General features: G+C 40.5%; 1 protein-coding gene across 1 annotated transcript; it reads right to left on the reverse strand.

The window, feature by feature from the left end:
- Nucleotides 1–24: 24 nt before the first annotated feature.
- aprt (adenine phosphoribosyltransferase) lies at nucleotides 25–13,524 on the reverse strand. Its single transcript, XM_028604268.1, has 5 exons — nucleotides 13,376–13,524; nucleotides 9,085–9,188; nucleotides 4,371–4,504; nucleotides 2,037–2,115; nucleotides 25–1,783 (listed from the first exon to the last, which is right to left on the reverse strand). The coding sequence occupies exons 1-5, from the start codon at nucleotides 13,462–13,464 to the stop codon at nucleotides 1,644–1,646; spliced, it is 546 nt and encodes a 181-aa protein (XP_028460069.1). The 5' UTR covers nucleotides 13,465–13,524; the 3' UTR covers nucleotides 25–1,643.
- Nucleotides 13,525–16,307: the final 2,783 nt, after the last annotated feature.

Genomic DNA, 16,307 nt, shown 5'->3' on the forward strand with positions numbered 1-16,307 from the left:
TTACCGTATTTTGTCTGTACAAGACTTTAATTTGGCTTTTTAATATATTGAAGTGTGTTACAGGTGGTGGGAAAAAAAGTTGTTTCAAAGATAGTTGAAGGCCAAGGCCATGTTTGGATAGGTTTTATATCCATCAAATACACACTCAGGGTACATATGTTAAGACTTAAAAACCCAAGTGCAACACATGAAATAATGCTTAAACAACTACAAGAAACAGTTTAGTAGCTAGCATAACCTGCTTGGTTAAGGTTAGATGCTAATTAGCTGCAGCATCACATGATAGAATGGCTTAAACCCTCAAGAAACAAACACTATCCTATTTTCATTAAATCAACCGATACATTACCTTACATGAGTAAGCTATATAATATACAGATGAAAGACAAACTTGTTTATCCATTCATCCGCTGTAGCTGCTTCCTCCTGTTCAGGAACATGGGCATGCAGGGACTGATCCCAGCAGTGGTGGAGTGTAACTAAGTACATTTACTCAAGTACTTGTACTTTGTTTTCATGCCACTTTCTACTTCACTACATTTCAGAAATGCATAACATAAATAGAAAATGCACAGCCTTGCCTACAATGAAGGTTAATGCTGCACTAGCAGACCAATATCCTTGTAGATATTCTGTCGCTCGGGACCATATAGACAGTTAAATCAGGGCGTGTTAATAGAATCAAACATCTCTGTTATATATCAATAGATTCAGCATATGTTTATGACTGTCAGAAATACTTAAATGTCATGCATGTTTTTGTCATATCAACTGATGATTATCAGAGTGGTTTTGCACAGATTGTAGTTTTCAATGCAGTAAAACAGAACTGGTTTTAATACACTTGATGGTATAGAATAAAAAATCAATTGCTGACATTAGGAGAAACTCATAAGAGGTAAAAACAGGAGGGTATACATCAAAAGGGCAACACATCGGTGGTAGAAAGGGTTGTCAACAGCAATTCGCACATATAATTTAATAACACCTGCATGTTTGTCATTGGCAATACAAACATCTCACACTTACTCTGAACAGGGAGGGAATCATTTTGGAAGCTGATTTATAATTTCACTACATTAATCTGACAGCTTTACTTACTAGTTACTTTACAAATTAAGATTTTTGCACAAAAAAAAAAGTTTATAAAATATGTTTTATTGTAAATTGGACTACCCACCAATATACAGGCCTACAAGTCCAGCTGAAATGATTAGACCATTAAACCCTTAGTTGATTAACAAAACCTTTTGGATCGTATTTTTACAGTGTGGTATTAGTAATTTTACTTAACTAAAAGCTCTCTACACTTCTTCCACTGCTGGAAGCCAGCATGCATTAGGTGAAAGGAACAGAACATTCTAGACATTTAGACTCCTTAAGGATTTGTGGAAACCAAGCGGTCACCCTGTGATAAGCTGAAAGCATGCTGGGTAAGGATTCCGAGCCTTAAGAGATTTATAAATGAGTGACAAAAACATTTAATATTTTAGTGCCAATTAAAATTGCAAAACAGTAAGTGATTGAAATGTGTGCTTGAGCTGAACAGGGTCCTCGTTTGGGGCTGGTGACACTCGGGAAGCAGCTGGCTGGTTTTAAAACCAGTGTTTGACTGGTTTCCCGTGTGGCAGGTGCAGTGGTCCTCAGTACTGAACCAGCGAGAACACACTGTGGGGCTTCAGTTTGTCGATGCCTTTCAGCTCTTTGAGCTCGATGACCACCATGCAGCCCAGAACCTCAGCCTGCTGCTTCTTCATTAGCTCACAGGCTGCATACAGTGTCCCTACACACACACACAGACACAGACACAGACACACACACAAAGAAGTGCAGGGCATCCATGACACACCGTTCAGAAAACAGAGACAACATATACAATGGGACGATAAATAACAATACAAACAGTTAAAATGCTCCAGTGCTAATAAATATATCTAATAAATACCAACAAAACACTTAAAACTGACCGCTATAAAAGTATTCTAAAAACCAATGAATAAAAAAATAAATACGCATGCTGTGTGGGGACTGCTTACCTCCGGTAGCCAGGAGGTCATCAATGAGAAGAACTTTCTGTCCTGGAGCCACTGCATCTTCCTGGATCTCGGCTTCTGCCTGGAGAAACATAAGTAAGACTCTTAGAAAATACTGTTCTTTGTTGGAGAAGTATTGTAGCAGCACCATGCTGAGGGAGTGCTTTTCAGCAGCAGAGCCGGAAACTGCTCAGGACTGAGGTGACAATGAAAAGAGAGAAATACAGAGAGATGCTTGAGAAATGTGTGCACATGACCTTTGACTGGAGCAAAGATTCAAACTTCAGGATGATGACACCCAGAAAAGCAAACAGCCAGGACAATGCTGGAGTGGTTTCAGGGCACAGGGCTGGAAATGTTGCCAAACCAGGGCTTGACGGTACCTTATTCCACAAGGGGCATGTGTGAAAAATGTAGGAGCGCATAAAGAATTTCAGGGGCACAATTAAAAATGTAAATTGATTGTATTTATATAGCGCTTTTACATAGTACAGGATTCATTCATACACTGTGGCCAAGACTGCCATACAAGGTGCCACATGCTCATCAGATAAACATTCACACACCAATGGCACAGCATAGGGAGCAATTTGGGGTTAAGTGTCTTGCCCAAGGACACTTCGATATGGAACTGCAGGGCCAGGCATCGGTGGTAGGTGACTGCTCTACCACATGAGCCAAAGCCGCCCCAATGTATCAAATAATGTGTTTTTCCTTTATTAATTGCCGGCAAAGCCATTGTGAACAATATGCTCGGCCCTGACGCGGTTCAAGAAGTAGCCAGAGTCCTTCTCTCAGATAACACAATTGCCAGATGTATTGCCAGATTGTTTTGGAAAAGATATGCATCAGTGGGAAATTTGCACTGCAACTTGATGAGTCTACAGACATTAATGGACATGCTCAACTCTTGGCCAATGTGCGTTTTGTGGATGGAGACGCCATCAGAGAAAAGTCATTGCCAGAAAAAACAACAGGAGAGGAAATGTTTCAGGTCACAACTGAATATCTTGAACAAGGAGGACTTAAGTGGGAAAACTGCACGAGTGTCTGCACTGATGGAGCAGCAGCCATGGTCGGGCGCTGCAAAGGCTTTGTTAGAGTGAAAGAGAGACACCCAGATGTTATTGTTATTGCACCGCGAGGCACTTGTTGCCAAAACTTTACCAGCAGACCCAGCTCCTGTGTTGGATGATGTCGTGCGCATGGTAAAATTCGTCAAGACCCGACCTCTGAAAAGCCCCATATTTGCATCTTTATGTGAGGAAATGGGAGCAGAGCATAAAGCCTTATTGCTCCACACGGAGGTCTGATGTTGTCGCGCAGCAAAGTGTTGGCCTGTGTGTATGAGCTGCGGGAGGAACTTAAAGTGTTTTTGACTGATGAGAGGTGCGATGACGCAAAGCTGCTTGCATCTGATGAGTGGTGTGCAAGGCTGGTATACATGGCAGATATATTTCAGCATCTGAATGAACTGAACACACGAATGCAAAGCCGAAATGAAAACCTGCTCACAAGCACAGATAAAATAAATGGATTCCGTTCAAAGGTGCACCTCTGGCAACAACATCTGGAAAATGCCAAGCTTGACATGTTCCCACTCACCCATAAATGGCAAGGAGATGTCAACAATGCTGCACTGTGAGAGAAAATAGGTAAACATTTGAAAACTCTTGAGGAGAAGTTGTCATTATATTTCCCCTCAACCTCCACTGAATGCCTTGACTGGGTTGACCCATATAGCTCAGCAGCAGTTTTTGGAAAGGACATGACTGTGCAGGAGCAGGAGGGACTAACTGAACTGAGACAAGACCGTGGTTTAGAGCTAAGCTTTGCTGATCTACCTTTGGACAGTTTTTGGTTGACTGCTGCCAAGGAGTTCCCCATTCTGGCAAACAGAGCTATTTCAGCATTTCTCCCATTTCCACAACATATCTTTGTGAGCTGAGCTTCTCAAGCATGACTGCTATAAAAACAAAAACAAAAAGAGCAACAGAGCAGTTCAGGAAGAGCTTCGTGTGTACCTTTCTTCAGTTCCTGCCAGGATATCAGCTTTGTGTTCATCTAAACAGGCCCAGATTTCACACTAAGTGAGTATAAACACATTGAGAGACTAAATATTCATTATATATGCTGTATTAGGCTACAATGTGTCATTTTGTAACATTTTTGGTTGGTGGTGTGCCGCGGGATTGTTTTTATGTAAAGAAATGTGCCGTGGCTCAAAAAAGGTTGAAAAACACTGGAGTAAAGCATTGCTTTAAACAAAAGTGTGTGTGTGTGTGTGTGTGTGTGTGTGTGTGTGTGTGTGTGTGTGTGTGTGTGTGTGTTTTTCACCTTGCCATACTCCAAATCGTAGGCCACAGACACAGTGCTCCCAGGCAGTTTGCCTTTCTTTCTGATCAGGACAAAGCCAACACCCAGTCGCTGAGCAAGCAAAGGACCAAACAGGAAACCACGAGCATCTAAACCTGCAAACAAACACAAAATATGCATTAGAAAGACACATTAGAACAGGACATACAATGGATAGGAAATTAATATACTCCCTTAAATGTTTGGTCTGTAAATCTCATATATGAAGTGGGAGTTTTGCCCTGACCCAAGTATACAGCATACCATATGAATGCAGTGAAATAATTTTTTAATTTGGAAAAAAGTGCATTTAATTTCTTAGGTATACACTGAAGTACGTTTAGCGGCAACCACAGCTACCAGTCGGTAATATATTTTCGTCATTCAGAAAAGAAAATAGTGTTTGTCCGAATCAGCAACACAGAACCTACGGTCTAAGTTACATGGTGGGTTTCCATGGCGTTCCTGACCATGTCCCAGTGGACACCCAGGCTCTTTATCAAAATCTTTGAGGAAAAACTGCTGCTCATTCCATGTTTAACAGTTTAAGATAGTCCTCTAATCAATGACTTTTTGCAAAGGCGGGTGGTTTGCGCGCTTTCCAGTTCATAAAGATGTTGGTGGGAAATTAGCGTAGGCTACCGCTTCAAATTTCTGGTCCAGCAGACATACCTAAAACACTGCCATGTAAGATTTCATTCATAACCAAATTGGACCAAAATAATTGCACTTTGGGTCTTCCCACAATACATGTAACAAAGAACCCCTGCTCTCAAAACCATGCAATTATTGGTCAGGATAATTATCCTCCATTTAATAAAAAAAGTGTGTAATGAACCCTCCCACTCTGTGGGTGGCTCTTGGGTATTTTCCCTGCAGGTGTTTAGAAGGCAGTCCGTGGAGAGGTGTGGCAGGAGGATCGGCCACATCTGAATCCACTCTGCCCAATTGCCTTCTGATTCCTATTTAAAATGGCTGGAGTTGCAGTTCAAGTCTCGTCCTCACAGCCTGCAGGGTTTGTTTTGGGTGTGTTTTGTCTTCTGTTTTATTTTCCACACGCTCACCTTTGCGCATGCACTCACTGCACTACTAAAATACATGTTTTATCCTATTTTATAGTAATATTTTTTTTTTTTAAAGAATGCTTTTTTTTGGCCTTTAAACCTATCAGACAGCTTAAGACAGGAAAGGGGGTAGAGAGAGAGGGAATGACATGCAGAAAACTACCAGGGCGCCACAGTAATATTTAATTTGGGTTAAATTAATTGGTTTTAATTTAATCCTTAATAATGTGTGGTCTCCCTTGTTTTTGTCGAACAATGAGCTAGTATATGACAAGTACTTAAAGGGTGACTACCGTTTTTTTTTTTTTTTATAACTTGCAACCCTATTTTCCCATGTGTTTAAGTGACTGATGGGAACAAGAATCTTTGAAATTGGTCCAGTATTAAGCGAGATTGCTGCAGTCGGCAGCGGCGAAACAAGCTACAATGTAAGTTAATAGGGCATTTGTCCAGCTTGTATTTACCTTCACAAAAGTGCTTGTTTTGCCACTGTCAGACAGATTAATATTTTAAGTGTCTGACAACATTATGGAAAGGATTTCTAAGGAGGTTGACTTTTCTGTTAAAGAGATCCTGAAAACATAAAAACATCCAAAATTGCGTTCGCTAAACCCACCAGACTCCATGTAAATAAAAAGTTATTTTAGCTTTGTAAAATACACTTCATTCATAGTTGATAAAAACAAAATAAAACTGTGAAAATCCGTTTTGGGTAGTCTTTCCACTTTTTCAACCAACACAACTATACAAGTATTTGAACACCTGTCTATCAGCTAGAATTCTGACCCTCAAAGACCTGTTAGTCTGCCTTTAAAATGTACACCTCCACTCCATTTATTATCCTAAATTAGATGCACCTATTTGAGGTCGTTAGCTGCATAAAGACACCTGTCCACCCCATACAAACCGTAAGAATCCAACTACTAACATGGCCAAGACCAAAGAGCTGTCCAAAGACACTAGAGACAAAATTGTACACCTCCACAAGGCTGGAAAGGGCTACGGGGAAATTGCCAAGCAGCTTGGTGAAAAAAGGTCCACTGTGAAGTAATACAGCTTTTTCATCAACGGGATTGTCAACAAAAGGACATGACATGTTTGAGAAAAAAACGTTTATAATCTGCCTAACAATAACTTTTTATTCATGCAGATAACAACTGCATTAAAATGCGCCTGATATAGACTGAATGAATGAGGAAATGAGAGAGAGGAAACCTTGAGTTTCTTGAAGAAAATCTGCTCCCGACCAGGTTAGGTTCACAGGCTCAGTTACCATAGTAACTGACTGAGGTTAAGTTACCTCTCTTTCTGAAACGGAAAACCCAGAGTTTCCCTCATCCCAGGGTTAACAAACTTAGAGTTTTCACTAAACCTGCTTTCTGAAACGGACCCCTGGACAGAAAAAGGGGTGGATAAATGACAAAAACAGTCAAAAACGATACAAACAACACAGTCCTAAAACTGTATGCATATACATATAGGGCTGGGTATCGTTCAAAATCTTTCGATCCGGTGCCAATTTCGATACCATATGTTTTAAAATCCATTTCAACATCAACAAAAATACATTAAACACAAATCTTTTATTTTCCAACTTAATTGTGAATCAAAACAACCGCTTTCGGCTCGGCATTAATATCACATCGCAGCAAACGCTGTCTGCGTGATGTTATGAAAAACTGTAACCACACTTGAAACCCCTTTATCGGCATTCAACAAAACTACAGAGCCGACAACGTAGTTCACTCGGTCTGCACCTCTCCGTGTAGGTGTGTGTGCGTTTGTGTGTCGGTCGGAGCTCTGCTCTCTGTCAGTATGCAAAGAGGACAGATAAGCTTGCGCTTAAGCGCTCAGACGCTTTTGGAACTGAAATTTGCCACCGAAAGATTAATCATTTTTCGATACTAGTAGGATCGGAAATTTTTTTTCGCTGCCATAAAAGTATCGATGTTCGGTGCCCAGCCCTATATACATAGTCAATATAATGTGCAGTAACTCCTAAATAATTTTGATTACTCACTGATGTCCAGTGATCACCGGTTAATGATACAGCGTTTGCACTTTGCTGCAGTTCTAGTTGGGCTGCTTTCTCCGTGGAGTACAGCTGTGTATGCGTGAAACTCCCCCTCGACAACTTTTTAAAAATCAACTTTCCATTCAGAATCTTATTGGCATCCATTTCGGCGTCTCGCGCTCGCATCCACTCAAAAGCCTACTACTCTTTGGCCGGTTCGCAAACCCAAACAAGTGTTTACAGCGTCCCTGTTTTATTTCCGGTCTAGCTAGAGCCGGTGTGGTGTTGTAGTTTTTCTAACGTTATTAGTTGTTGCAACAGCATGGAAAAAAAATGACAAAGTTTGCTAGGCCAAAAGAACATTAATCTCGCGATTAAAAAAAAATGTACGCCGTTAAAATGGGTTTGCGTTAACGCCGTTAACGTGTTTAACTGACAGCACTAGTATAAATGCATGTGAAAGTGGATTTTGGATTTTCTTTCCAGAGCATTACGTACTCATATTGACCAATCACCGGTCATTGCTATTTTTGGAGTAGTACCACAAGAACTTTGTATAGACAAATGGGATAGAACTGTGATAACATATGCAACCCTCTTGGCCAGACGCATTGTTTTATTAAAATGGAAGGATAAGTCTCCACCTGTATTTATACACTGGATTAACGATGTTATGCACTATTTATCTCTTGAACAAATTCGTTATTGTTTACAAGGTAATACTATTAAATTCAGTAATATCTGGCAACCTGAGCTTACATTGGTCGAACAGATGGACTCTAATGACATGAAGTGAATGCTGTTGTCCTCCCTATTTCTTTTTTCTTTTTTTTCTTTTGTAGTCTGCTTTTCTTTGTAGCAGTGGTGCGATGTGGGTGGGTGGGATGTGGGTTGTTATGTATCTGTTGTATATGAAAATACAATAAAAAGACTGATTAAAAAAAAGAAAATACGTTGGCTCTATTACACGCTAAAAGTATTGCTTTTTTAAATGGAGTCTGGTGGGTTTAGCACTAGCGACTTCAGAGCTGTTTCTGGTTAAACAGAAAGGTCTCAAAGAGATTTTAAAAGGGATCCTTTCGATAATGTTGTCAGACACTTAGAATAATAATCGGAGCCTGTCAGTGGCAAAATGAGCACTTTTGTGAACATAAATACAAGCTGGACAATTGCACTATTAACTTACATTGTAGCTTCTTTCGCTGCTGCCAACTGCAGCAATCTTGCTTAATACTGGACCAATGTCACTTAGACAAAACATAGGAAAATAGGGCTGGAAAAAACAGTAGATACCCTTAAACCAAGAGATGAAACGAAACTGATAAGGACATTTGATATGGTCTTGATATGATCAAAGTTAATTTTTTCTAATGATGCAGCAATTATTGGGTGAGTTAGCAAGTTGGCCCTAAACATAATTTGAAAAAGCCTGAGAATTATATTAGAAACAAGCTGGCCTGGTATGAATCCAACTTGGTATTTTTGAATAATCAATGGCAATACCTTCTCAACGTGTGTAAATTAATACTTTTTAAAGGTATTGTTAGCTGTTCCTGTAAGGTTCATCACGTAAAGAATACTGGTTTACATTAAAAGGTGCTTTGCTTGGGTTCCTTACCTATGATCAGTTCAACGTGCTGGTGATTCTTCCTTACATGTTCTTCAAACAGGTCGATCACTGCTGTGAGAGCGGCTGGGTCCTTCAGGATGGGACAGATATCCCTACAGGCAGAAAACACACATTACATTAGTATCCAGTCATTTAAAATGAATATCAATGTGAAATACATTTATATTGAGCACATTTCCAGGGTACAAGCGGCCGAAATGGGTTTCCTCAGGAGGGTGGCTGGCGTCTCCCTTAGAGATAGGGTGAGAAGCTCAGTCATCCGTGAGGAGCTCGGAGTAGAGCCGCTGCTCCTTTGCGTCGAAAGGAGCCAGTTGAGGTGGTTCGGGCATCTGGTAAGGATGCCCCCTGGGCGCCTCCCTAGGGAGGTGTTCCAGGCACGTCCAGCTGGGAGGAGGCCTCGGGGAAGACCCAGGACTAGGTGGAGGGATTATATCTCCAACCTGGCCTGGGAACGCCTCGGGATCCCCCAGTCGGAGCTGGTTAATGTTGCTCGGGAAAGGGAAGTTTGGGGTCCCCTGCTGGAGCTGCTCCCCCCGCGACCCGACACCGGATAAGCGGACGAAGATGGATGGATGGATGGACATTTCTTAAGAGTCATTTATGAACTTCTGCTTCACATACATGCATACATACATACATACAGTGGGGAGAACAAGTATTTGATACACTGCCGATTTTGCAGGTTTTCCCCACTTACAAAGCATGTAGAAGTCTGTAATTTTTATCATAGGTACTCTTCAACTGTGAGTGACAGAATCTAAAACAAATCCAGAAAATCACATTGTATGATTTTTAAGTAATTAATTTGCATTCTATTGCATGACATAAGTATTTGATACATCAGAAAAGCAGAACTTAATATTTGGTACAGAAACTTTTGTTTGCAATTACAGAGATCATACGTTTCCTGTAGTTCTTGACCAGGTTTACAAACACTGCAGCAGGGATTTTGGCCCACTCCTCCATACAGACCTTCTCCAGATCCTTCAGGTTTCGGGGCTGTCGCTGGGCAATACGGACTTTCAGCTCCCTCCAAAGATTTTCTATTGGGTTCAGGTCTGGAGACTGGCTAGGCCACTCCAAGACCTTGAGATGCTTCTTACGGAGCCACTCCTTAGTTGCCCTGGCTGTGTGTTTCGGGTCGTTGTCATGCTGGAAGACCCAGCCACGACCCATCTTCAATGCTCTTACTGAGGGAAGGAGGTTGTTGGCCAAGATCTGGCCATCCTCCCTTCAATACGGTGCAGTCGTCCTGTCCCCTTTGCAGAAAAGCATCCCCAAAGAATGAGGTTTCCACCTCCATGCTTCACAGTTGGGATGGTGTTCTTGGGGTTGTACTCATCCTTCTTCTTCCTCCAAACACGGCGAGTGGAGTTTAGACCAAAAAGCACTATTTTTGTCTCATCAGACCACATGACCTTCTCCCATTCCTCCTCTGGATCATCCACATGGTAATTGGCAAACTTTAGACGGGCCTGGACATGTGCTTTTTTTTGAGCAGGGGGACCTTGCGTGCGCTGCAGGATTTTAATCCATGACGGCGTAGTGTGTTACTAATGGTTTTCTTCTTCAGGTCATTGACCAGGTCCTGTCGAGGGAGATTGACATTCATCTTGAACTTCTTCCATTTTCTAATAATTCTCCCTTCTCACCAAGTTGCTTGCCTATACCTACGCTCTCACTATGACTGTAGAGTCACTACTTGCTCTGAAGCTAATCGCCGTGACGAGCCTACTAGCTACGTGGCTCGCAAGCCCAAACAAGTGTGTGCGGCATATATAACGGGCAATTACGCATGTGTCGGGAGAGAGAGAGAGAGAGAGAGAGAGAGAGAGAGAGAGAGAGAGAGAGAGAGAGAGAGAGAGAGTTCCATAGGACGGTTCGCCATTGGACACGCGAGGCAGAGGAGCAGAGTGCGTGGATGTTCACCTTGCCTGCAACACGGACTGCTTCTACTCACCATTTCTTCTTTGCATTGTACAGATAAGCGCAAGATCTCACCACACTTTAAAAAAAAAAAAAAAAAAGGGTAGATGGACTTTGGTTTATTATTTTGGGGTTATTTCATCAGAGCTCTGAGGTCATTTTATTTTTCTGTTTTTTTTCTCAACTTAAGTGGAAAAAGGTTGGAAAACTAAGAGAAATACTGATTTTCACAACTAAAAGGACATTACAAAAGAAAAGAGAAACAAGGTCATACTGTTGGATAATTGATGTTTAATAAATGTTCTGAGTAAACTATTTTGGTATCTTCTCCTCTTTTGAAAAGTTCCTTAGAAATGCAGCACTTCACTCTACATTATAAGTGCCCCTTACACGAAAGAATGTTAATCCTTCTTTAAAAGGTGCAATATGTAATATTGTATGCAATACTGGCAGCTAGCGGTTAAAATAGTTACTGCACTACCAATTAAAAATACTGGAGAGTCGTCTCCCCCGCCCCCTCCTGCCCCAACTCGAAGTTCACTGGGGTTGCCAGGCTGAGACCGCAGCATTCACAACAACGTTGCTAGACGCTTTTCTTACATAGCCAGACATTACTCCACAGCACAGCGGAGTAGCTATGATGAAGTGTCTATGATGCGTTAATTGCGCAATAAAAAAATTTTAAGCGTTAAAATGGGTTTGCGTTAACGCCGTTAACGCGTTAAACTGACAGCCCTAATAAATAAATTAAACACACACACACACACACGTCAGTTAAACGCGTTAACGGCATTAATGTAAACCCATTTTAACGGCATACATTTTTTTATTGCGAGATTAACGTTCTTTTTGGCCTAGCAAACTTTGTCGTTTTTTTCCCCATGCTGTTGCAACAACTAATAACGTTAGAAAAACTACAACACCACACCGGATCTTGCTAGACCGGAAAACAAAAAGGCACGTCCCAAATGGTTACATTGACAAGACCAAAGTAATCTGTGTGTTTTGTCGTTGTGATCTGAGCTATCATCGCGGCACGGCCAGTCTGAAATACCACTTGATGGCCAAGCACACAGCTGATGGGAATTCTCCGCCCCCTCATCAAAGCCAGGCAACAAAAGCACAAAGCAAGCTGATCCACTTTTCCATGTTGATAAGAGCATTAAAATGAGGGAAAAAATTGGATTCAATATTTTAATCGTTTGACAGCACTAATTATATTTTATATTGTATTTATTACCCTGATTTTTTTTTTCTGTGTTTTTAAAAAAGGAGCCATGCATGAAAAGAGAGAAATACTCTTTAAAAGCCACCACTTCAAGAGGTTATCTTTTTGCAAGACCAGTCTTTTTATTTGCTTTTGAGAGTAAAGTCCTTCCTTCCACATCAATGATTGTGGTCAAGTGAGCTGTAGTTTGTGAAAACCCGGTCTAGCCAGCTGCCAGTTGGACATTGGACTATTCGTGGTTTTATGGGAAGGGTGCTTTGAGCAGGCACAAAGGAAAGAAAGACGTATTCCTTATATTTCAACTGTCATAAAAATCAATCCTTCATAGGTTACATGAAATTTTCAATGGATTGCTGTTTAGGATGACCCTGACTATGTCCATGTGAAATTTAATGTGATTTTACTGTAGGATTCTATTGACAAATGAATATAACCTATTAAGTATTTTATTTAATAATATGAGGGAAACATGATTGTGCTATGTATGTAAGTGTCTCTTTTTTAATTTCTCAAAAACTGTGGAGTAAAAATCACATGGAATTTATATGGACATAGCCAGGGTAATCCTCAACAGGAATAAACTGGAAATTGCATGTCATTTAAATAAAAAAAACAGTAGAATAACTTTAAAATGTATTATAATTGGATTATAATGTGCAATATAATGTTTTTACTTGATAGGCCTATAACCATGGATGTATTATGGATATAGGCTATCAAATGGGAGAAATTGCTGATAAAATACGGTCTTTCTTCATTCTTTTTAACCGCTCAAAGCACCCGTACCGTACAAATCCAAGCGGCGACTGGCTCGTTATAAGCCTAAATGATAGATCCATCTCGTTCTCTTAATACATCAATTATATAGGCTACATCCATCTATGACGCTAGTCTGGCTTGACCGGTTTCCGCAAACAACTGCTCACATGACCAGTTTCCAGTGCAACGGGCACGCGTCCGCCCCAAAGCTCGCGGCTCCTTCCTTCACTGGTTTGTGGAGCATTTAGACCTGATTTAGACCGCATGTCGAACTAAGATAATAAATGGGTAGCTTGGAAGAGACGGTCGTAAAAGGGAACCTTTAACGCAGATGAAACTTTAACAAAAGTGAACTTATTTTCTCACCTAAAAAGGATGCCTTTCTTCGGAAAGTCTGGAAAAGCTCTGATGTGTCTGTGAACCAGCTGGAGTTTTGATTCTCGGCCTGCTGCCATTCTGGCTGTAACTTTTACGAGGCAATACCGCCTATGTCAGGGCTGAAGTGCGCATGTCCTTGTTGCTGGGCGGAGTTAAAGCGGGGAGTTAACCGTTTATATACTGTCTATGGAGTTAACGCATGGATGTATAATAGCCATGATAATAGAGTGGAGCGCGGCGCGACAGAAGCGTCGCACGGTCAAATGGATCTATACCGTAATTGTTACACAACCATAGATGTTAAATAAAACCAAACCGACAAAACTGGTTGACAATCACTTCACTTCACTTGGGGGTGGCAGTACTTAAGTCTGTACCAATTGTGGTGGACTGGTAACTGGAGAGGTGTCAGTTCACCTCCTGGGCGCTGCCAAGGTGCTCTTGAGCAAGGCACCAAGCCCCCAACTGTTGGGAGCATGTCCATCTACCGCTGCAGCCCCCTCACTCTGAGATCTCTCCTTTAGTCCTTGTTTAGGTACTGAGCTTGTGCAGGCCTGTGTGTAACAACAGATTGAAAACATTGTTATTTCCCTTGCAGGATTAATAAAGTCTAAATTATTATTATTATTATTATTATTAATTATTATTATTATTATTGTTATTATTATTATTATTATTATTATTATTATTATTATTATTATTATATTTAGTGTAAAAGAAAATCGTTTATGTTGTTGTGACTGGGTTGTGAGAGGTAGCCTATTTAGTTGTTTTTACATTTTCTGTATTCAGAAGGTAACTTTCTAGAGTATACTGTACTGACTGATAGATTCAATGTGAAATATTCGGAAAAACAATACTCTGTGGTTATCAAGTCAATCCCACAAGTAATAGTAAATATGGTAAAGGGCATGCTGGCATATGTTAGTCCCACAGTTGCCTTCACTTTGTATTGGTGAATTTGAGTTTAAGAAAAAAATTCAAAAACAAAATCCTGAGAGCAGTACTCTTACCTGTAATATCCTTTACCATTAAAAAAAAAATATCTGTTTAAGATTATCCTGAAGAGTCTAGGATTAAAATTACATCTAAATACCTCACTCTTCCTATCTCACCAAAGACTAAAGAGATTTAGGCCTACTTATGAATGATATTTATCCCTGTCATGACTTAATAATTGTGTTTTGGGAGTCAGACATTGAAACGTTTTTGTTTGTATTTATTATATAATTTTTGGGGAATCTGTAAAAAGACACTCATTCACCCAAATTGGAATTTAATGATAATACATTTGGAACTAGGCTTTGTCCCAGCATTGTACATCTGTTGAGCCAGACTACAGTAAAAATTATGTTTTGTTTCTCATTCACACTCAATCAATGTTTTTAAGATCCACCATTAACCTATTTGTGTGTGTAATTCAATTTTAGTCAATGGTTTTCTCTGTTGTTATGTAATGGTCATGCAACTTGTTTGTGCTTGTGCAAAGTGGTAATTTACCTCAGGCCCTAACTGTCTGAGGCCAGTCTTGCGTTACAGGTAAATAAGGCAAACAAACATGCATTATTTTATTTATCATTCAGTATTTAGCGAGAACAAACAAGGGTATAGTTTTTTGTTTCAACATTTGGGGACAAACAAATAAAGCGTTGGACATGTTGAGCATCAAACACTTCATTTCCTGCCTTCTGGTGAAATGTTCTGCACTAATTTGTGCCTTTTTGCTTTAAGGTGAACATGTTTTTATTCATGTAAAGGAAAACACAAAATTCTGGCACCATGACAATCCAAAAAATATAATGGAATATAATGCATTAAGGCTTTAGGCATTCTGTATTGCTTTCAAATATGAATGTAGATCAACTTTTCAACTATTTGTTAGGAAGGTCTGGCAATGCCTTGCAAAAGTATTCACCCCCCTTGCCTTTTTACCTATTTTGTTACATTACAGCCTTTAGTTCAATGTTTTTTAATCTGAATTTTATGTGATGGATCAGAACACAATAGTCTAAGTTGGTGAAGTGAAATGAGAAAAATATAGGCCTATACATAAAACTATTTTTTAGAAATAAAAAATTGGCATGTTTGTATGTATTCACCCCCTTTGTTATGATCTGTCATTACATATAGCCTACACACCTTTTTTGAAAGGGCCCAGAGGCTGCAACACCTAAGCAAGAGACACCACTAACCAAACACTGCCATGAAGACCAAGGAACTCTCCAAACAAGTAAGGGATATTGCTGTTGAGAAGTACAAGTCAGGGTTAGGTTATAAAAAAATATCCAAATCTTTGATGATCCCAAGGAGCACCATCAAATCTATCATAACCAAATGGAAATAACATGGCACAACAGCAAACCTGCCAAGAGATGGCCGCCCACCAAAACTCACGTACCAGGCAAGGAGGGCATTAATCAGAGAGGCAGCACAGAGACCTAAGGTAACCCTGGAGGAGCTGCAGAGTTCCACAGCAGATACTGGAGTATCTGTACATAGGAAGACAATAAGCCATATGCTCCATAGAGTTGGACTTTATGGCCAGAAGAAAGCCATTACATTCAGCAAAAAACAAAATGGCCCGTTTTGAGTTCGCGAAAAGGCATGTGGGAGACTCCCAAAATGTATGGAGGAAGGTGCTTTGGTCTGATGAGACTAAAATGTAACTTTTCGGCCATCAAAGAAAACGCTATGTCTGGAACAAGACCAACACACATCACCCAAAGAACACCGTCCCCAAAGTGAAACATGGTGGTGGCAGCATTATGCTGTGGGGATGTTTTTCAGCAGCCGGGACTGGGAAACTGGTCAGAGGGAAAGATGGATGGTGCCAAATACAGGGATATTCTTGAGCAAAACCTTTACCACTCTGTGCGTGATTTGAGGTTAGGACGGAGGTTCACCTTCCAGCAGGACAATG

Source organism: Perca flavescens, chromosome 17, assembly GCF_004354835.1.
Source record: "Perca flavescens isolate YP-PL-M2 chromosome 17, PFLA_1.0, whole genome shotgun sequence".
In the NCBI taxonomy this organism is placed as follows: Eukaryota; Metazoa; Chordata; class Actinopteri; order Perciformes; family Percidae; genus Perca; species Perca flavescens.